At 39.2% G+C, this 16,651-nt stretch overlaps 1 protein-coding gene across 2 annotated transcripts in view; it reads right to left on the bottom strand.

The window, feature by feature from the left end:
- The window catches only part of NDST3 (N-deacetylase and N-sulfotransferase 3), a 176,892-nt gene extending 160,695 nt beyond the window's left edge, over positions 1-16,197 (bottom strand). The window contains exons 1-2 of one of the 2 annotated variants that reach the window (XM_035030334.1): positions 15,318-16,197; positions 1,903-3,044 (exon numbers count right to left, since the gene is read on the bottom strand). In XM_035030334.1, the coding sequence (XP_034886225.1) occupies positions 1,903-2,925 (1,023 nt within the window). In that variant the 5' untranslated portion in view covers positions 2,926-3,044; positions 15,318-16,197. Of the gene's footprint in view, positions 1-1,902; positions 3,179-15,317 lie in introns of those variants that run through there. The other variant, XM_035030335.1, reaches the window with a different exon arrangement.
- Positions 16,198-16,651: the final 454 nt, after the last annotated feature.

The raw sequence follows: 16,651 nt of genomic DNA, 5'->3' as shown, positions 1-16,651 counted from the left end.
GAAAGAAAGAAAGAAAGAAAGAAAGAAAGAAAGAAAGAAAGAAAGAAGAAAGGAAGGAAGGAAGGAAGGAAGGAAGGAAGGAAGGAAGGGGAGGAAGGGAGAAAGAAGGGGAGGAAGGGAGACAGAGAGAGAGAGAGGGAGGGAGGGACGGAGGAAGGAAGAGAGAAAGAAAATGTTTAGACTCTCAGGGCGACTGCATACAGTGAATTAGTGTTTTAGAAACAGTCACAGATACAATGTAGAAGTAGTTTAAAAGCCCAAATAATTCAAAATATACTTTCTTTTAAGCCTTTGGATTGGTTAGAAAATATATTCCCATCTAAATGAGCAATTCATTAAATAATTTATATGCTGAATTCTTATTAAATGTGCTCAATTGTAATGTGTTTAATTTTTTATAAGCCTTAAAAATGGTTTAACCTTAAGAGCACTGAAGGCATTTTATATTTTGTATAATTTTAGAGGATATAGTAGGGTTTGCATATAAAACTTAGATTTATCTAGCACATTTTTAAATGGTATAACAACATATTTTGCCAGTTTTAAAGAATTATAGTTCAGAAATCAAACCTTAAAAACATGTTTTATCATAATATTTTGAAATGAAAAAACTGGAAGAGAATTATATACTGTTTGTAATTTGCAAGTGCATAATGTTTAAGCTACCAACTTGGTTTTAACTTAGCTACAATTTTCAAGTATATTTCATAAGACTTAATGAAAACTTAAGCACAACTTCTATGTTAATTAATTTTTATTGAGTTAAAAAGAGTCTAAAATACTGTGAAAAGTATGGAGGTTTTTTTTTTTTTTTCTTTCCAGTTTTCACACTCTCTTATGATAACATTTAATGGTCCTTCTGGTATTCTTAGCTCATTAACTAGTGTGATGAACATTACTATTATTTGCCAGATGCTTAGTCTTTATAGAAAAGAATGCAGTTTTCAAGATTTTTTTCCATCTGATTTAGTCCTTTGTATTTTACCAAAAGGTCAAAGCTGTACAGAATAAAAAATATGTATCAAAATCTCTCCTTTCACTTTTACGAGAAATCAATCTGTAGTATAAGAAAGATAGAATCCTATAGTATTTTGAATGGGAAAGTAAGATAAATGTAGATCATTTTAATTTTAAATTTCATTAATATTAAACAACCAGTTGTTTATGTAACACAATGAATTCACAATAATCAACGATCTTCAAATAACTGTTTTCTATTTAAGGGCAACAGTTTTATACAATGAGAAATCTAATACCATTTAAATGCAGCATGATGGGCTTCATATATGTACCAGAGGTGTTCAATGAATTCTGAAACATAATTTAAATCCTTATGTTTGTGTATGAATAAGTATGCTTGTATATTCATAGCTTTTCATATTTAGCAGTGCTGATTTTAAGAGTTCCAAAAAAATATAAGAGAAAATGAATTGCACATTTGACTTCCAAAAATACCTGAACTTGCTACTTATGAGATCTTTAATTCTGGAAAATTTGTGGGAGTATTTATTTTCATTAAAACAAATTCACTTTGATTTCATATTTAAATGAAGTAAAGTCTTAGATTAGTAATAGTTTTCTAAGGTAGATAGTTTCTAGAAAGTTAATTAAACAAGATGGTTTCTACTCTGTAGCTGTACATACATATAGAAAAGCATTTCAGGATCCTGCCACACTCAATCCTTTAGTGCAGTCTTCATTTTTCTTGATTCAGAGAGATATAGCCCTTTATCTCAAATATAGCTGAGAGTAGCCAACTCATCCCAGTTTGCCTGAGACTTTCTGATAAAATGAAGATCCCATGTCCTAGGAAATCCCTTAGCCCCAGACAAACCGGGACAGTTGATAAACCTGCTGGAATACGACCCAAACTTTGAAACTTTGAGATAAAAAGGGCCTTACCTTAACATCATTGGTGTTCATTCTTGTTCCCTCCTTTCCCACAAAAATATCATCAATATCCACAAGAATGTACCTGTCCAAGGACAGTGTCAGCCTTTTTCCTGACAAGAAGGAAACCGCGTCTATGAAGATGAGCTTATGCAACCAAAAGTTCAAGTTGTTGCCAAAAAAAACTCTTTGAATTCCATCATGAAGCCCCAAGTCGTGTATGACAGTGGCATAAAAAGCACCTTTAGAGATGGGAGGAGAAAGGTTCTCTGGGGTCTTTACTTTGGCAAATATTACTGGTTGGTAGGCTGAATGATTAATCTGGAAAACTGTCCAGTCAGTTCCAGGTAAAGAACCTTTTTCAAGCTTGGAAGATTTGGTCACATGAAGCAATGGAGAATGAGGATTAATACAACAATCTTTTACTGCAAGGTTTCCGTATATGGAGAAAGGGAAACCTTTCAACTGAAAGCTCTGTAGACTCTTCTCGCTAGTTTTGTGGAATCCAATGACACCCACACCATATTCCACACAGTATTTATCTAAAAGGCTTCGGTTCCAAGAGTCCATATTTATATACTTTAATATATTCTCATAAATAACGAGAATATATTTGCCTTTAGTTTTTTCTATAAGTGCTGGGAGATCCCCCTTTCCAGGAGCAATTTCAATGTGATACTGGAACCTACTGGATTCTAGAATCATAATTATGTCTTGACCAAGTGATGAGTATTGGCTCTCCACAAACACCAAGACTGTGGGGTCTGTCCTCGAGGCATCAGAAAGCTTCATTGTCTTGACTTCCATAAGCCTGTATGGTAGGTGTTGGAAATCTGCACAGTCCACTTCAGACATCACCTCGGAGGGCTCATTTTCCTGTTTGTAGCCACTGTACAGGTAGTATGCAGAAATAATAATGCTCACCATACAAAATGTGGCGAGCAGAATAACCGTCCTTTGAAAGTGTCTGTGAAGCTTCATGATAAAACTCATGTTGCATATATTTCCCTCAGACTGTTCCAATTGAAGCACCATAAAAAAAGAAGAGGAAAAGAAAAGATGGTGTTCAGCTACTTTTCCAGTCTCCGTCAATAGTTTATGTCACCATTGCAACGCATTTGTAGCACTGGATCAGGACTCACAGAAAATACGGTCTGAAAAGTGGAATAAAATAGAACAGAGTATCAAACATTCATTCTACGGCATTAAAACGAGCAAGTTTTTTCCTGCTGATTGACATGAGTAGCAACCTGTTAGGCAGATGAATGGGTGTATGGTCTGTAAGGAAGCCTCTTTTTCCTCCTGCCAGGTCTGGATGAGGATGTGGGAGGGAAAGAAACGGGAAAAGGGCTCCATATAACAGAGGCTCTCCATCCTTCATACAGAAAATACATTGGGCTAACCAGAAATTTCCTTTTATTCACTGAGCTTTGCATCAAACTCTGTAGATATCATATACCTAAGACCACAGAGAGGTCACCTGAGCCATGCACTGCCCTATCATGTAATGCATACACAATGCATATGTGTTTAACTACATGTACTGAACATTCATAAAAGTTTGGACATGTTTCATTAGGTGCTATAGTTAAGACACTAGTTTCTGCTGTTTGGAAAAGAGCGCAGTAATTACATGAAAAAAGTACTATAAAAGTGTTTTTTTTTTAAAAAAAAAACAACAAAAATGCTTCATGAAACACCTTGTCATGCTATAGTTTCATATCCCTTTCAAGACTTACTAATCTTAGAAAAATTTAGTAGCTTTTGAAAAACAATAAGAAAGAAACCTGAGTGCTTCTTAGAGCAGAAGTTTATTAGAGTCTTATGGTCCTGGTACTTTTCAAGGAAATATGGAATATAAAAGAATTAAGGAAGGTCTTGTTATTGTCCACAAGGCAGGCTGAAAGGGTTCACTGAACCTCTACCTCTTATTAACTGTGTCACTTTGGCCCCAGTACCTTTTTTTTTTTTTTCTTTTTTTAAGATTTTACTTATTTATTTGACAGAGAGAGACACAGCGAGAGAGGGAACACAAGCAGGGGGAGTGGGAATGGGAGAAGCAGGCTTCCCACTGAGCAGGGAGCCCGATGTGGGGCTCGATCCCAGGACCCTGGGATCATGACCTGAGCTGAAGGCAGATGCTTAACGACTGAGCCACCCAGGTGCCCCTGGCTCCAGTACCTTTTTTTTTTTTTTAAAGATTTTATTTATTTATTTGAGAGAGAGAATGAGATAGAGAGAGCATGAGAGGGGGGAGGGTCAGAGGGAGAAGCAGACTCCCCGCTGAGCAGGGAGCCCCATGCGGGACTTGATCCCGGGACTCCAGGATCATGACCCGAGCCGAAGGCAGTCGCCTAACCAACTGAGCCATCCAGGCACCCGGCTCCAGTACCTTTTAAGTAAAATGATGAGGTTAGAATAAATAATCACCAGAACATTCTGGCTCTAAAATTCTGTGATATTCACCTATGAAATAAGGAATGAACAATATTTTGAATAATATATGTTTATCTTTATGAATAATACATTCTGGCGTATAACAGCAGGATATTTACAGACTAAGATTCTTATAAATAGGATATTTATCCTGTAAATTGTATATTATAATTATTCGTTCAAATATTTAGGGCATCTATATCATTCATTCAAATATTTATGGGGTAACTATCTTTCTATTTAAAATATAAATGGTCAACAGAGTGAATTTCCTTAAGGGGTCCAAAATTATAAAGTAGAGACAATGACTAGCATGACAATAATAGATGGTTGTTGAGTAGAGACAAATGCCTCTAATGAGGTGAGAGAAATGACCAAGGCAAGTAGGGAAGCCTGCAATACTCCAGGGGGATGTAGGATTTGGGCAGAGCCCTGAAGGTGAGGGTGATGTAAGTAGGCATGTGAGATGGAGGGAATTTATAGAGGCAGGGGTGAGCACAATATTGGGCAAAGAACACTCTGATGAAGAATGGAAGGCAAGGGTATGAAGTCCCCCCAAAAATAAATTGTACAAAGTATGGGTACCTTAGATTATGGAGAGATTGGATAGCATACAAGTTCACGGTTGAGAAAACCCATTGGGAGCCATTCTACTTTTCTGCTTTGGGGAATAACATGGTAAGGGTGAGATTTTTCAGGAAAATGAACTAACCAATAACGTGAAGGATATCCTAGAGCATTGTTTGAGAGTCAAGGCTGGCAAGCCGAGGCAGGCTTATTTCTCACAATCCAGTCATAAAAACCGTTAGTGAGCAGAGGTCAGGGAGAATGTGGGAAGGGGCAAGTCTGAGGGACACTGCAAAGAAAGGAGGAAGAGAACTTGGGTCTGGCATGGGGGGTCTGTGGTACACCACCACTCTGCCAAGTAAAATGGCATCAAGTGACCTGGCATGCTTGATAATAAATCTAATATAAAGGATAACATTCTACTCTTTTAAACATTCAAGCCTAGTTGTAGGTGCCAATAAAGCAAATCAAAATTACCAGGACAATGCAGAGTTTCCACTGTAATTGTAGTTATTTCATTTTGAAAAGTAATTGCACTTTAAAAGTTATGTACATGTTTATGAATAATATAATAGTCTGGAGCATAATAGCAGGATATAAAATCTCGTATCTTTCTATGCCCGTGTTTCAATTTTAGCTGTGAAGTGTTTTTGACTGGATGCAAAATGTATTACCACATTTTGCATTTCAGATAGCAGTGTTTCGTCGTTTGTTCTTATTGTCAGAAGTGAAAGGCATGTAACTCATCCTAATCTTATCTGTCATGAGGCAAAGTGGTGAGGAGTACTTGCTCTCACTATTTAGGATGGATATTAGGAACCTATTAAAGCTACCTTCTCCAATACTTGGTATAAAATACTGAAAGGCCTCTCTTTTCTATTGAACTCTTCAAGTTTCCTCCTGAAGCCAAGCGAATTCCAGCTTATGTCTCTGAGGGTAGGATTTGGTCTAAGATATTTAAATGGACACATTAGGGTTCTCTACGTTTTCTTTAAACTTTTTTTGACAGCACAGTTTGCTGTGGCCAAATTTGGTCCCTGGTATAGAGTCTCAAGAGTTACTGTTCCTACTGCAACCTCATCCACCACCAACTACTTCCCATTCTCTGTATGTCTGTGGGCTCTGAAAACCTCAGAATGCAGTGAACTGGTGCTGCCCCTCCTTCCGTGTGGGAGGCCACTAGGGCAGCTTCTCCTGAGCCCTTCACTGGTGGGGATCACTGGGAAGACGGGTACATGTGGAAAACTAAGCTCCTCCGCACAGTTCCCCTGTGAAACCTTCTCAGATGGAGCTGACCTTCCGAACGGGGTAAGACCAGCAGTGACACACGGCCACTGTAGAAATGATATCTTCTTTGTAATTCTTGGCACTGTTGTAATTAAAACTTTGTTTATGGTCCGTCTGTCGGTCTCTCTTATCCAACTGTAAAACACTCTTAAGAGGGCAGAGATAAGGCCTCTATCACTGAGCCCCTAGTCCCAGGCACAGAGTAGGCACCCAATAACTGTTTGTGGAATTAGTCAAATAAAATGGCATATTAACCTTACAGGCTAATTTGACACTTCTACTTTTTTCTAATGTCATAACTTATTTTTAAGGTTATATATCACTATTAATATGATTACAACTACCTACACACTAGCTGGATTTAATATCTCTGTTTTACATAATACTAAGAAAATATAATCATGCCATCCTAACACAGGATAAAAGAAGCCACTATGGTAGATATTAAATCTTCACCCACCCAAAGATTCCCATCAAATAATTATTCTGCCATCAGTCATTAGGCATTTGCTGAACACCCAGTTTGGGCTTAGGGCTGTATTAGGTGCAAGGGACACCACAGAGGTAATACTAAGAGTGATTCTTGTCTGCAGAAGCAAGGTCTCTGTTGGGGGAAATGACTTGTGAAACAACAGCCGGCACCATACATAATAGGTAGTGGTTCATGCTGTACAGACTATATTTGTTACAAGTTTCAAAGCCAAGATTAATGATTAATTAAAGATTAATGAAATTTAGGAAAGCAGTTTCTAAGAGACATGGTGCTTCCGGGGGACATGACATGATGGGCACGATTTGGATATGAGGGCGGAATGAACATGTTAGGCAAAAATACCTGGCAAGGGGGGGTGCCCGGCTGGCTCAGTCGGGAGAGCATGTGACTTGATCTTGGGGTTGTGTGTTCAAGCCCCACGCTGTGGGGAGAGCTTACTTAAAATACCTGGCAAGGTTGAAGAAATGATATGGTTACAATATGTTTATGTGAGAGTGAGACTAAACTAATATGATACTATGTGTTGGGTTGAAAATGGAAATAATATTTCATTCAAGGAGTCCTGCAGATTAATGAATGTCCTTGGAAGTGACTGTGAAGCACAAAGTGTGGACTTGGAAACAGACAGCATTAGATGAATCTGAACAGAAGAGAGACAATAAAAATCACATTTACGGCCAATGATTAGAGTAGCAGTGGCATCTAGAATGGGCAAACAGCAGTCATATGAACAGAGAGAGTATATGCTACATTGTACAGAGTGAAGAAGGAGGTGGAGTCAGGACAGTCCCACTTAAGGGGCTGCTGCACAGTCCAGGTGGGGAGTGGTGTGAGGCCAGACTAAGGTGGTTATCAGGGGGAATAAAAATTAAGAGAGACAGGAGAAAAACAAAAAGGAAATGATTACTGATAAATTATGCTTGGGGACTAGAAGAAGAAAAGTGCCAGTATTAGAAACGTGCAAGCTTAGAGTGGATATTGGCTTGAGCTAATGATGTTCACCTAAGGTTCAGACAGGTGACTAAATGATGCACAGGGAGATGGCAAAATCATAATATTCTATAAAATAGTTGGATGTTGACAAATAAAAAGGACAAGGAAACATTTGAAATTAATGGGTCATAGGCAAATCTGGATATGCTACACAAATTCAATTCCTCAGGAAAGCCTTTTCTGACCAATTTACTCCTCCCCCTTTAGACCAGAGCCCCAGATGATGTAATCTAATTATAATTACATTTTATTTCAGGCTTTTATCACAACTCTTACTAAATGTCATTAGCAACATTACTTGTTTAATGTCTCTCTTTCTTGTTAGACTGAAATTTCCAAGGGTATAGGGTTTATGTCATTCCCAGTAATCTTTCAAACAAGAAACAGGATAAAAGCATTTTTAAAGGCTAACAAGAGCAACAGGCAAACACTTGAGTATAGTGATTATTGTATTTTTTTTTTTTAAGATTTTCTTTATTTTGAGAGAGAGAGAGAGCACAAGCAGGGGGAGCAGCAGGCAGAGGGAGAAGCAGGCTCCCAGCCGAGCAGGGAGTCTGATGCAGGGCTCGATCCCAGAACCCTGGGATCATGGTCTGAGCCGAAGGCAGATGCCCAACTGACTGAGCCACCCAGGCGCCCAATGGCTGGCATATAATAAGAATACAGTATTCTTGAAGTACTCTCACAAAATACATTGAATACAGTATTCTTGAAGTACTCTCACAAAATACATTGAAAATTATAGACTTTTGCAGGGTCTGAAGAATTCTCTAAATGACTAAAGAATAGGCACACTAGCCTCCATGTCAGAGAGTTTCCATGGACACAACTCTCTTTACTACAAGCAGGGAGCTGACAGCTGTGCTTGCATTTGGACACCTATGATGAGGAATATGCTGAATGACCAAGGAAGTGTAAGTTAAATTAGAAAATCAATAAATCATTTAGGCAGGCATTTTGGAAGAGTCGGAGTAGATACAGGAAAGTTGCAAAGTTGGGCTGGTTATAAACATCACCACTTCATCAGGATTTCCTATAAGGCACACTGAAGGAAATAACATCATATGGGAAGGTAGAGTAACAACAACAGCAACACAGCTAAATTAGTGAACACTTACTACATGCCAACGTGGTGTTGGGCCCTTTAAAAGCTAAGTAACTTGCCCAGGATGCCACAGCTCATAATGGTTGGACTGAAATTGGAACTTGACTGCCTGCAGTGAAGATGCCATACACCCAAGAAAGCAACTGCAACACTTTCCATGCTAGGAACATGTAGGAAATGGATAGTAGGTAGCTATTATCTTAAGATGCTGCAGTTTCTGCATATGAAAATGGGGATACTTGTGGTACCTATTAATAGGGTTTTAATGAGGATTATGAGATAAACTATAAAAAGCTCTTAGAAAGTGTCTGGCACATAGAATGAATATACGAAATGTTACCTGTGATGATGATGAGGAGGAGAATGGTGATGATGATGATGATGATGATGATGACGATGACAATATAACTAACATAGGAAATGGGAAATATCCTGAAGATGGCCAATAAAAATTCACTAAGGGCTTTAAAGGGACAGCTACAAGCATTCCAGTATAAGGAGAGTTGTGGGAAGAGCAGCAAGTCCACCTCTGATGCAGGAAGCTAAAGTCAGAGCAGAGGAAGAGAATCAGAGGCATAACCCAGCATCATGTCCATCCTTGGGCTTCTTCTCATTCCTTCCCATTACCCCAGATGAGCTCACATACTCACTGGCTTTCGCTACCATCTATGCTCCAATAAATTCCAAATGTTCATTTGTTAGTTTAGCCTCCTTCCTCTGAGCTCTAGGATTGCAAATTTGAACTATCAACTTGATATAATAACAACAACAACTCACAGAAACTGTATTCTTATTATATGCCAGCCACTGTTTAGCTCCACTGGATTCATGTTACAAGAGAACTCAGCCTGTCTAAATTGGACTGTGTGATCTACTCTCTAAAACCATCTTCATCTTCCCACGACCATGTAGTAGCTCATCCTTGACATCTTCTTTTCCGCTTACCTCTGCTTATCTAAATAAACCCAAGTCCTCTCATTTCCATTTCCCAAAACTCACCTCACCTCTTCAATATACTGCTCTTTCCTAGGCAACATCCCTCTCACTTGAACTACTGCAACATCTAGACTCCTCATAAACACTCTGGGCTCCTTTTATACTTTTCTCAGTCCAGCATCAAAGTGCAAATCGGATTGTTTCTTCCCAGCAGCAAATTTATCAATGGCTGCTTATTTCACTTACTGATTAAAATGCAAACTCCTATACATGCCCTACAAGACACTGTGAGGAACGCTTCCCACTCTTACATCTCAGGCCTGATTCAATGGTGTGCTCCCCTCCAAATTCCAGGTAAAGGGGTCCTCTTTCAGTTCCCCCAAAGCAACCACCTCTTCTCTGACTCAGAGTCTTCTCACATGCTGTCCTCTTTGGAAGGACTTCCAAACTTCCTCTGGAAGTTTTCTCCTGTGTCTTCATCTGGCTTCAGCCTCTGAGTCCTATGGCTCTAAGCATAAATGATCCTGCCTCACAAAAGCCTCGATTCCCCAGATCTGTCGGGTCTCCCTCTTTACACACTCTCACATCACCACCTACTTTACCTCCGCAGCACATTCCATAGGTATAATTAGCCATGTGGCTTTTTGTGTAATATTTCTCCAGAGATTGGAAGCATTTGTAAGTACCTGTCCTGTTCACCTCTATCTTCTAGATACCAATCCATTGCTTGAAGTAAGAACATCCCGCTGAATACTTGTTAAATGAGTGAAAAGAGAGCCTGTACTAAATTTTACAACTAGCAGCTGCCTTCACAAACTAGGGCAGTGATTAAGTCAACCATTTTCCGTGAATGGATACCTCCACAAGTCACACTGGCCTCAAATAATCAGGGTGATAATATAAACACTGTGAATGGCAGTGACCACCTTGACCACAGCCATAAGTCAGGCACATCCAGAAGGTACCTTTTATTGAATCTTACTCAAATACCTATTTTTGCCATTCTGATATTTTTTCAGAATTTGGCATGGCTAGAGTTGCTTTGTAATGCATGTGTATTTAAAAAGGAAAACATCTGTTTTCCACCAAGGAAGCATTAGCCATTATTTAATTATATACCATTAACAAAAGGCAGAGGGAGAAATTATATTTTGGAATCCTAAGCCATTCCGTATACATAGAAAAGAACTGAATATATACAAACATACATTTTGCAAAGTACTGTGATCTCTGCAAGGGGAAGCATCTACTTGTCACTGGAACCTATCTTTCCCACTATCTTCCACCCGCCATCATCCTCAAGTAAAAATCAATTTCTAAATGCAATAGAATCACGTTGAAGTTGGCAGTACAAGAAATGTTGAAAAAAAAGATTGCCATCTGGAAAATGAGTATTAATAACTAAAGAACTTCAGGTTCTAACATAAATGAAAGATATTTAAAAGATCTTGACAACATTCCCCTTTCACAAAATTAACTGTATTTTATAGTGTTGAAAAATGCATTGGGAGGCTTCAAATACATTACATGAATTTGCTAAAAGTAATTTAGTGGTATTAAAAATTGACAAAGAACATGCTCTTCTCTGGGAAGAAATGTGTGAAACTGTGTCATGTTAAATGGACCCTGCTGTGGTAGGCATGTCAGATGCTGATTTGCATGGAGTAAGACCAAGAATACACTCTGTCCCTAGAACTGTGGTTTTCCTTTGGGATGGATGGGCAAATAGCTGCACTTGGGGGCACTGGCTTTGTTTGATATATTAAATGGAAAAATGCCTTTCTATTGCAACTTTCCCTCCTTCTTTGTCTTTAGAAATTATCAAGGAAACAATCTTTTTTTTTTTTCACTTCTCTCAGTGTTATGCCAGCCAGTGAGGCAAGACAAGAAAACTACCCCACTACTGCTTGCTGTTTGTTCTGCCTGTATGACTTAAAGGAGAAAATGTCTCCCAAATCCCCTTAATTGAGCTACAATGTATACATCACTGTATGCCTAATAGCAGGGCATTACGACTACTGCCAATGAAGCCTTCAGGATCTACTATAACCTTTGTTGCTTTTATTCTTCTTCAGAGTCATGGGAACAAAAGTATTAACCTAATCTCTCCTTGTTTGCCTAGACCATATGATGTAAAGTCACAGATAAATTTTTGGCTATGTTTTAGGGGAGGTTATATGAACCAGAGAAGCAGAGGCAGCCGATCTGCAGAGAGGATAATGGAAAAAGAGCAGAGAGGAGCAATGAAGAAATACGATAGGGAGTCCTAGGAAGTCTGAGGTCTTGCTCTATTAATCTCTATCCTATGGATGCATCAACAAAGAAGTCAGACAAATTCTTCCTCTGTTACCTTAGGCATCTTTTTGAGCAACTGACACTCAACCCAATTGGGCTATCATGGGAGAGGAAAGAAATCACCTAAACTGGACTATATATACTTCCTTAGGGAAGGCACCACATGTAATGGTCTTGGGCACTGGTTTAAGCCTGACACAACAATAGGTGCTGAGTAAATATCTCTTGAATGAATAAATGATCATTTCATATGTAGGAGTACATAAGGGTAGAAGTGGTGGAAATGACTACAGTGGTACATGAATTGCCTCTATTATATCAAGAGACATATCAAGCACAAATGCTTGAAAACCTATAGAGAGACAATATAATCTGGTGGTTCAGGGCATGTGCATTGGAACCAGACTCAAACTGAATCCCATCTTTACCACTTGCAGGTATATGATCTTAGAAAGGTAAGTAACCTCTCAGTGCCTCAATTTCCTCATTTGTGAAAAGGAAATAATTAGAGCATCTACCTCAGATAATCTTTTTGAAGATTACGTTGAGCTAAAAATTAATATATTAGTGCTTAGGACAGTGCCTGGACAAAGTAACCATTCTATGACAGTTAACTGTTGTTTTAAAAAACTTTCGTATCTATTACTAAATATCTAGATAACAGTACTAATCAACAAGTCTTGCATTATTATTTAATTTTTTTCATGTCTATTTGTCCTATCTTTCAAAACAATTTCTACAGTGTTGAACAACAAGGAAGATAGAAAAGGATCTCTGAGATCATCATTTTCCAGGTAAGGGACTAAAGCCCAGAGCTAGCAAGGGAGTTGTCCAAAAGTACATCTCTCATGGCAGAACCAGGCCTAGAATTCATATCTAGCTTCATGTTATTCTCAAACATCATAACCAAAGAAAAGAATTAAAAATGAAGTGTATGTAAAATGGATAACCCATCATTGAGATGCTAAAATGTTTAGTATGGGACTTTAACACTTGATTTTTAAGCTCATGTTTGGTAATAGTAATCAAGAGTTATAGCCCTCAGTAACTTGTAGGAGTTTTTGTGAGATAATTTGTTATACACATTAATTGTAGAAAAGCCTGAATTTTTCTCTAGTTATACAACTTAAAGAAAATTGATGAAGAATGTTTAGAGTAACATGAAGGTCACTGTGATATCCCAGAACCTAAGGATAGTTTTTATTAAAAACAAACACAAAAAACCCATTTGGTTTTCCACAACAAATTATTGGGTACTCTAAGAAAAAAATTCAGTTACAAAACAATTTTGAGCATTGTTCAGACTAATTATCATTATAATGTAAGCTGTTACTTTTGTGGTCTGGCAGCATCCTCTAAACTGGACAGGTGTTTAGAGTTCATGCATGTCAGTGTGAATGCTTATCTTCAATAGCCACACCTCAGGAAAAGCAAACTTCCATGGTTTTTCCTATCATCTGAACTGTTAAGCAGTTATAAATCCAAGACATTCATTTAGTTGAGAGTAGTGTTTTTATCACCAATTCTATTTCTCTGTTTTTATAGTGCATACAAATCACAAAGTATTTAAATATAGTTTTCTTTGAATATATTTTATACCTCAGCAAATACATATTTAAGTTTAAAAATTGGCACTAATTACTAAACAACAATTGAGACTCAGTCAGGTTTCAAGGAAGTCATACAAGATTCCCTGAATTGAAAGAAAAAATTGTAATTTCTTTATGGTTTTAAAATTCTGAAACAGCAAGTTGACCACTGAATATTTAGATTTTAGCTTATAATAACTTCTTCAGCATTGAACTGAATATGTGTTAATATATATATATATAGTCCAGAAAAATGAAACTCAATGCCTGGTTATCTCTTCTACTCTATTTTTTTTTTTCAACAAACCTTTCAGTTATACCACAAATTACTCTAATACTTGCTGTAATCTTCAGAAATAATACTTTCCTCAAGAAAATGTACTGAAAGAGAAGGTATACCATAACTCAACTGAAATAAACTATAACAAATCTCTCTAGAAAGAGATAAAAGTTTTGTTTTATCTAAAACATTTTAGTAACCTAAGAATCTTTCATTCTAAAAACTATGAAGAAATTAACTCGTGACCAGTTTAATAGTAATATTTACTTATACAAAGAGAGAAGCCTTCTGTTTTACCATTAGGACCATAAAGAAAAACAATAAAAAATGAGAGATGATAGATACTGTGTTAACTGGAGAAAGAAAGAGCTTCTGTTAGGGCAAACCTCTTGATATGTTCAGTACTATTTTTCAAGAGTCTCTTTCAAATTTATTTTTGAAATCTCCTTCTCAAATACAGTATTAATAGGAAGCTATAGTTGAAGAAAAAGGGAAAAATGCCTTCAGCTGACTATCAGATGTTTGAGAGTTTGTCCTCCGTATCATTCTGCTCTGTGGTGAATAGCATTGTTCAATAGTTGATCATATGATATTTTCTAAGGACAAAGAAAAAGTGGGTTGGAGATCAGTTTCACATGTATCTGAATATTTGATTTCTATTTTAATCTAATATGAAGATGTAGCTGTTTATATTACTTAGGAGTGATTTCCTTAAAACTCTTCCCAGATTACATATGTTGCTGTACTTCAATGTGTTTATAAAGAATATAAATTAAATTTCAACTTTAAATGAGTTTGAAGCTTAAATAGTTTCCAGATATTAGAAGAACTAGTTGGAGATAATCTAGGTAAACCTTTTAAACAATGTTCACTTGGTTCTTTTGAAGAAAAAAAGTAGACATATTAAATGGAAGATACATGTATTTTCTTTTAAAGCTTCTATATTCAATACATAGCCTGATTCTTTCTCTCCAGTTGCATGTAATTTTATTAACTATGCAATTTTAAACAATGTTTATGAAATGAATTGCATCAAATAGAAAGATTTGTTGAGGATCATTACTGTATAGATAGACAGGTATAGTTTAAATCTCTAATGTCGCTTACATATTTCTAGTCCATCAAGCAATACACATGTGTTCTGTTTAACAAATCTGCTGCAGAATAATTACAACTTGTTGGTGGAGATCTTAAGCAGTTATAAGGGATCATCTCCTTAATACTTCAATGTTAGTGAAGAGAAGCTTTAAAATTACCCGAGAATGATATTTCTGTGTCTCACTTAATTAAAATGCTCTATTTCTTCTACAAGAATCAAATGAGGCACTTGTTCAATCCTGAAATTTTTAGATTAATTGAAAACAAAATTGCTCTCTCTTACTAGAAGCCCTTCTTACATTTATGAGTGAGCATTAATGGATAGTGTAAATAAACAGATGCACTTACCTGGAATTAAAGTTGAAAGCGCCGACAATGCTTCACAAAGTTTCAACAGAAAAGAAACTGAAACAGCAGCATCCACTACCACCGGCTTAGGCTTTTTGGCTTCACAAGTGGTAGCATTTCCAGTTATGGCCCAGTACCCTTGTGTTATGTAACATCTTATTAATATTAGCCATCAAACTGCTACCAAGCTGGTGAGGCACTAGAGGGCAAGAGTGTCACATGCAAGACCCGTCGCCAAGGGACAGGCTTTGGTACCACTTCGGGAAGACAGATGCTAACTAAGCTGATAAATAACACGATGCCTGAACGCAACAGCGAACTTGTAATGTTCCTAAAAGAATATTTTAAATGTCAATTTTCTGACGAGCTGCAGAGTTAACAGGTTAATAAATATGCATAAGCAAATAACCACACCATGCAAAAGTTTCGGGATTATATTTGTAAACCTACAGTCATCCGGGAGGCTATTTTTTTTTCATTGTCTAAATAAACTTATTTAAAACATAAGAGGAAAGGCTAATTAAATAATAACTAGTGACAGTTTCAGGACCCCTTCAAACCGCGAGAAACTTGTCCTGCTCGGGAGTGCCACCTCTGGAGTCGCACTCCGAGTCGCCGGGGTCGGGGTCCTGGGCGAGGAGCGGCCCCGTCCGTCGTCCACGGCGATTACCTCGGGCTGCAGCCGTCCGCGGGATCCTCCTTCCCGGGGCGCTCGGCCCCAGCGACTCCCCGGGGGCGGCCCCGCGGTCCGGGCGGCGTTTGGAGGGGACTCGGTGCCGGGAGCCGGGCGGGGGCGACGCGGACGGCCCTTCCCTCGCCCGCCCGGGCACCCCGCGGACACCGCCGGCGGGCGACTGGGGCTGGTCCGGAGCGCGGGCGGCGCAGGGCTGGCGGCTGCTGCGGGGCGAGCGCGGCGGGCGCGCCGGGGACTCGTGCGCTCGCTCCGACGCGCACCGCGTCCCCGGGACCCGCCCGGCCGCGCCGCCGCCGCCGCCCTCCCGCCGCCCTCCCGCCGCCTCCCCGCTCCCGGGCCGCGCGCGCGCCCGCCGGGGGAAGGGGTGGGGACGGGGGCGGGAGCCGGCGGCTGGAGGCGCGTCCGTCCGCCTGGCTCGCGCCAGCCGGGGCCTCGGCGTGGTGACCCGGGCGTCGCGTCCCGGCCGGCGCGTTCCGACGGCCGCTGCTGGGAGAGGGCGGAGGCCGCCAAGGATGAGACTGGTCGCGCCGCCTAGGAAGTGGGTGCATCGTCCCCTCTGGTCTTGCTCCTGCTGGTGGTGACACGACCTGGACCTGGCAGCGTGTGGCGGGCGACTGGTAAACCAGAGTTGCCTCTGTTT

This window comes from Mirounga leonina, unplaced genomic scaffold, assembly GCF_011800145.1.
Source record: "Mirounga leonina isolate KUSES-001 unplaced genomic scaffold, KU_Mleo_1.0 Mir_357, whole genome shotgun sequence".
NCBI classification, from domain to species: Eukaryota; Metazoa; Chordata; class Mammalia; order Carnivora; family Phocidae; genus Mirounga; species Mirounga leonina.
The sequence above is the reverse complement of the archived record's forward strand: the minus strand, read 5'-3'. Positions and strand labels throughout refer to the sequence as shown.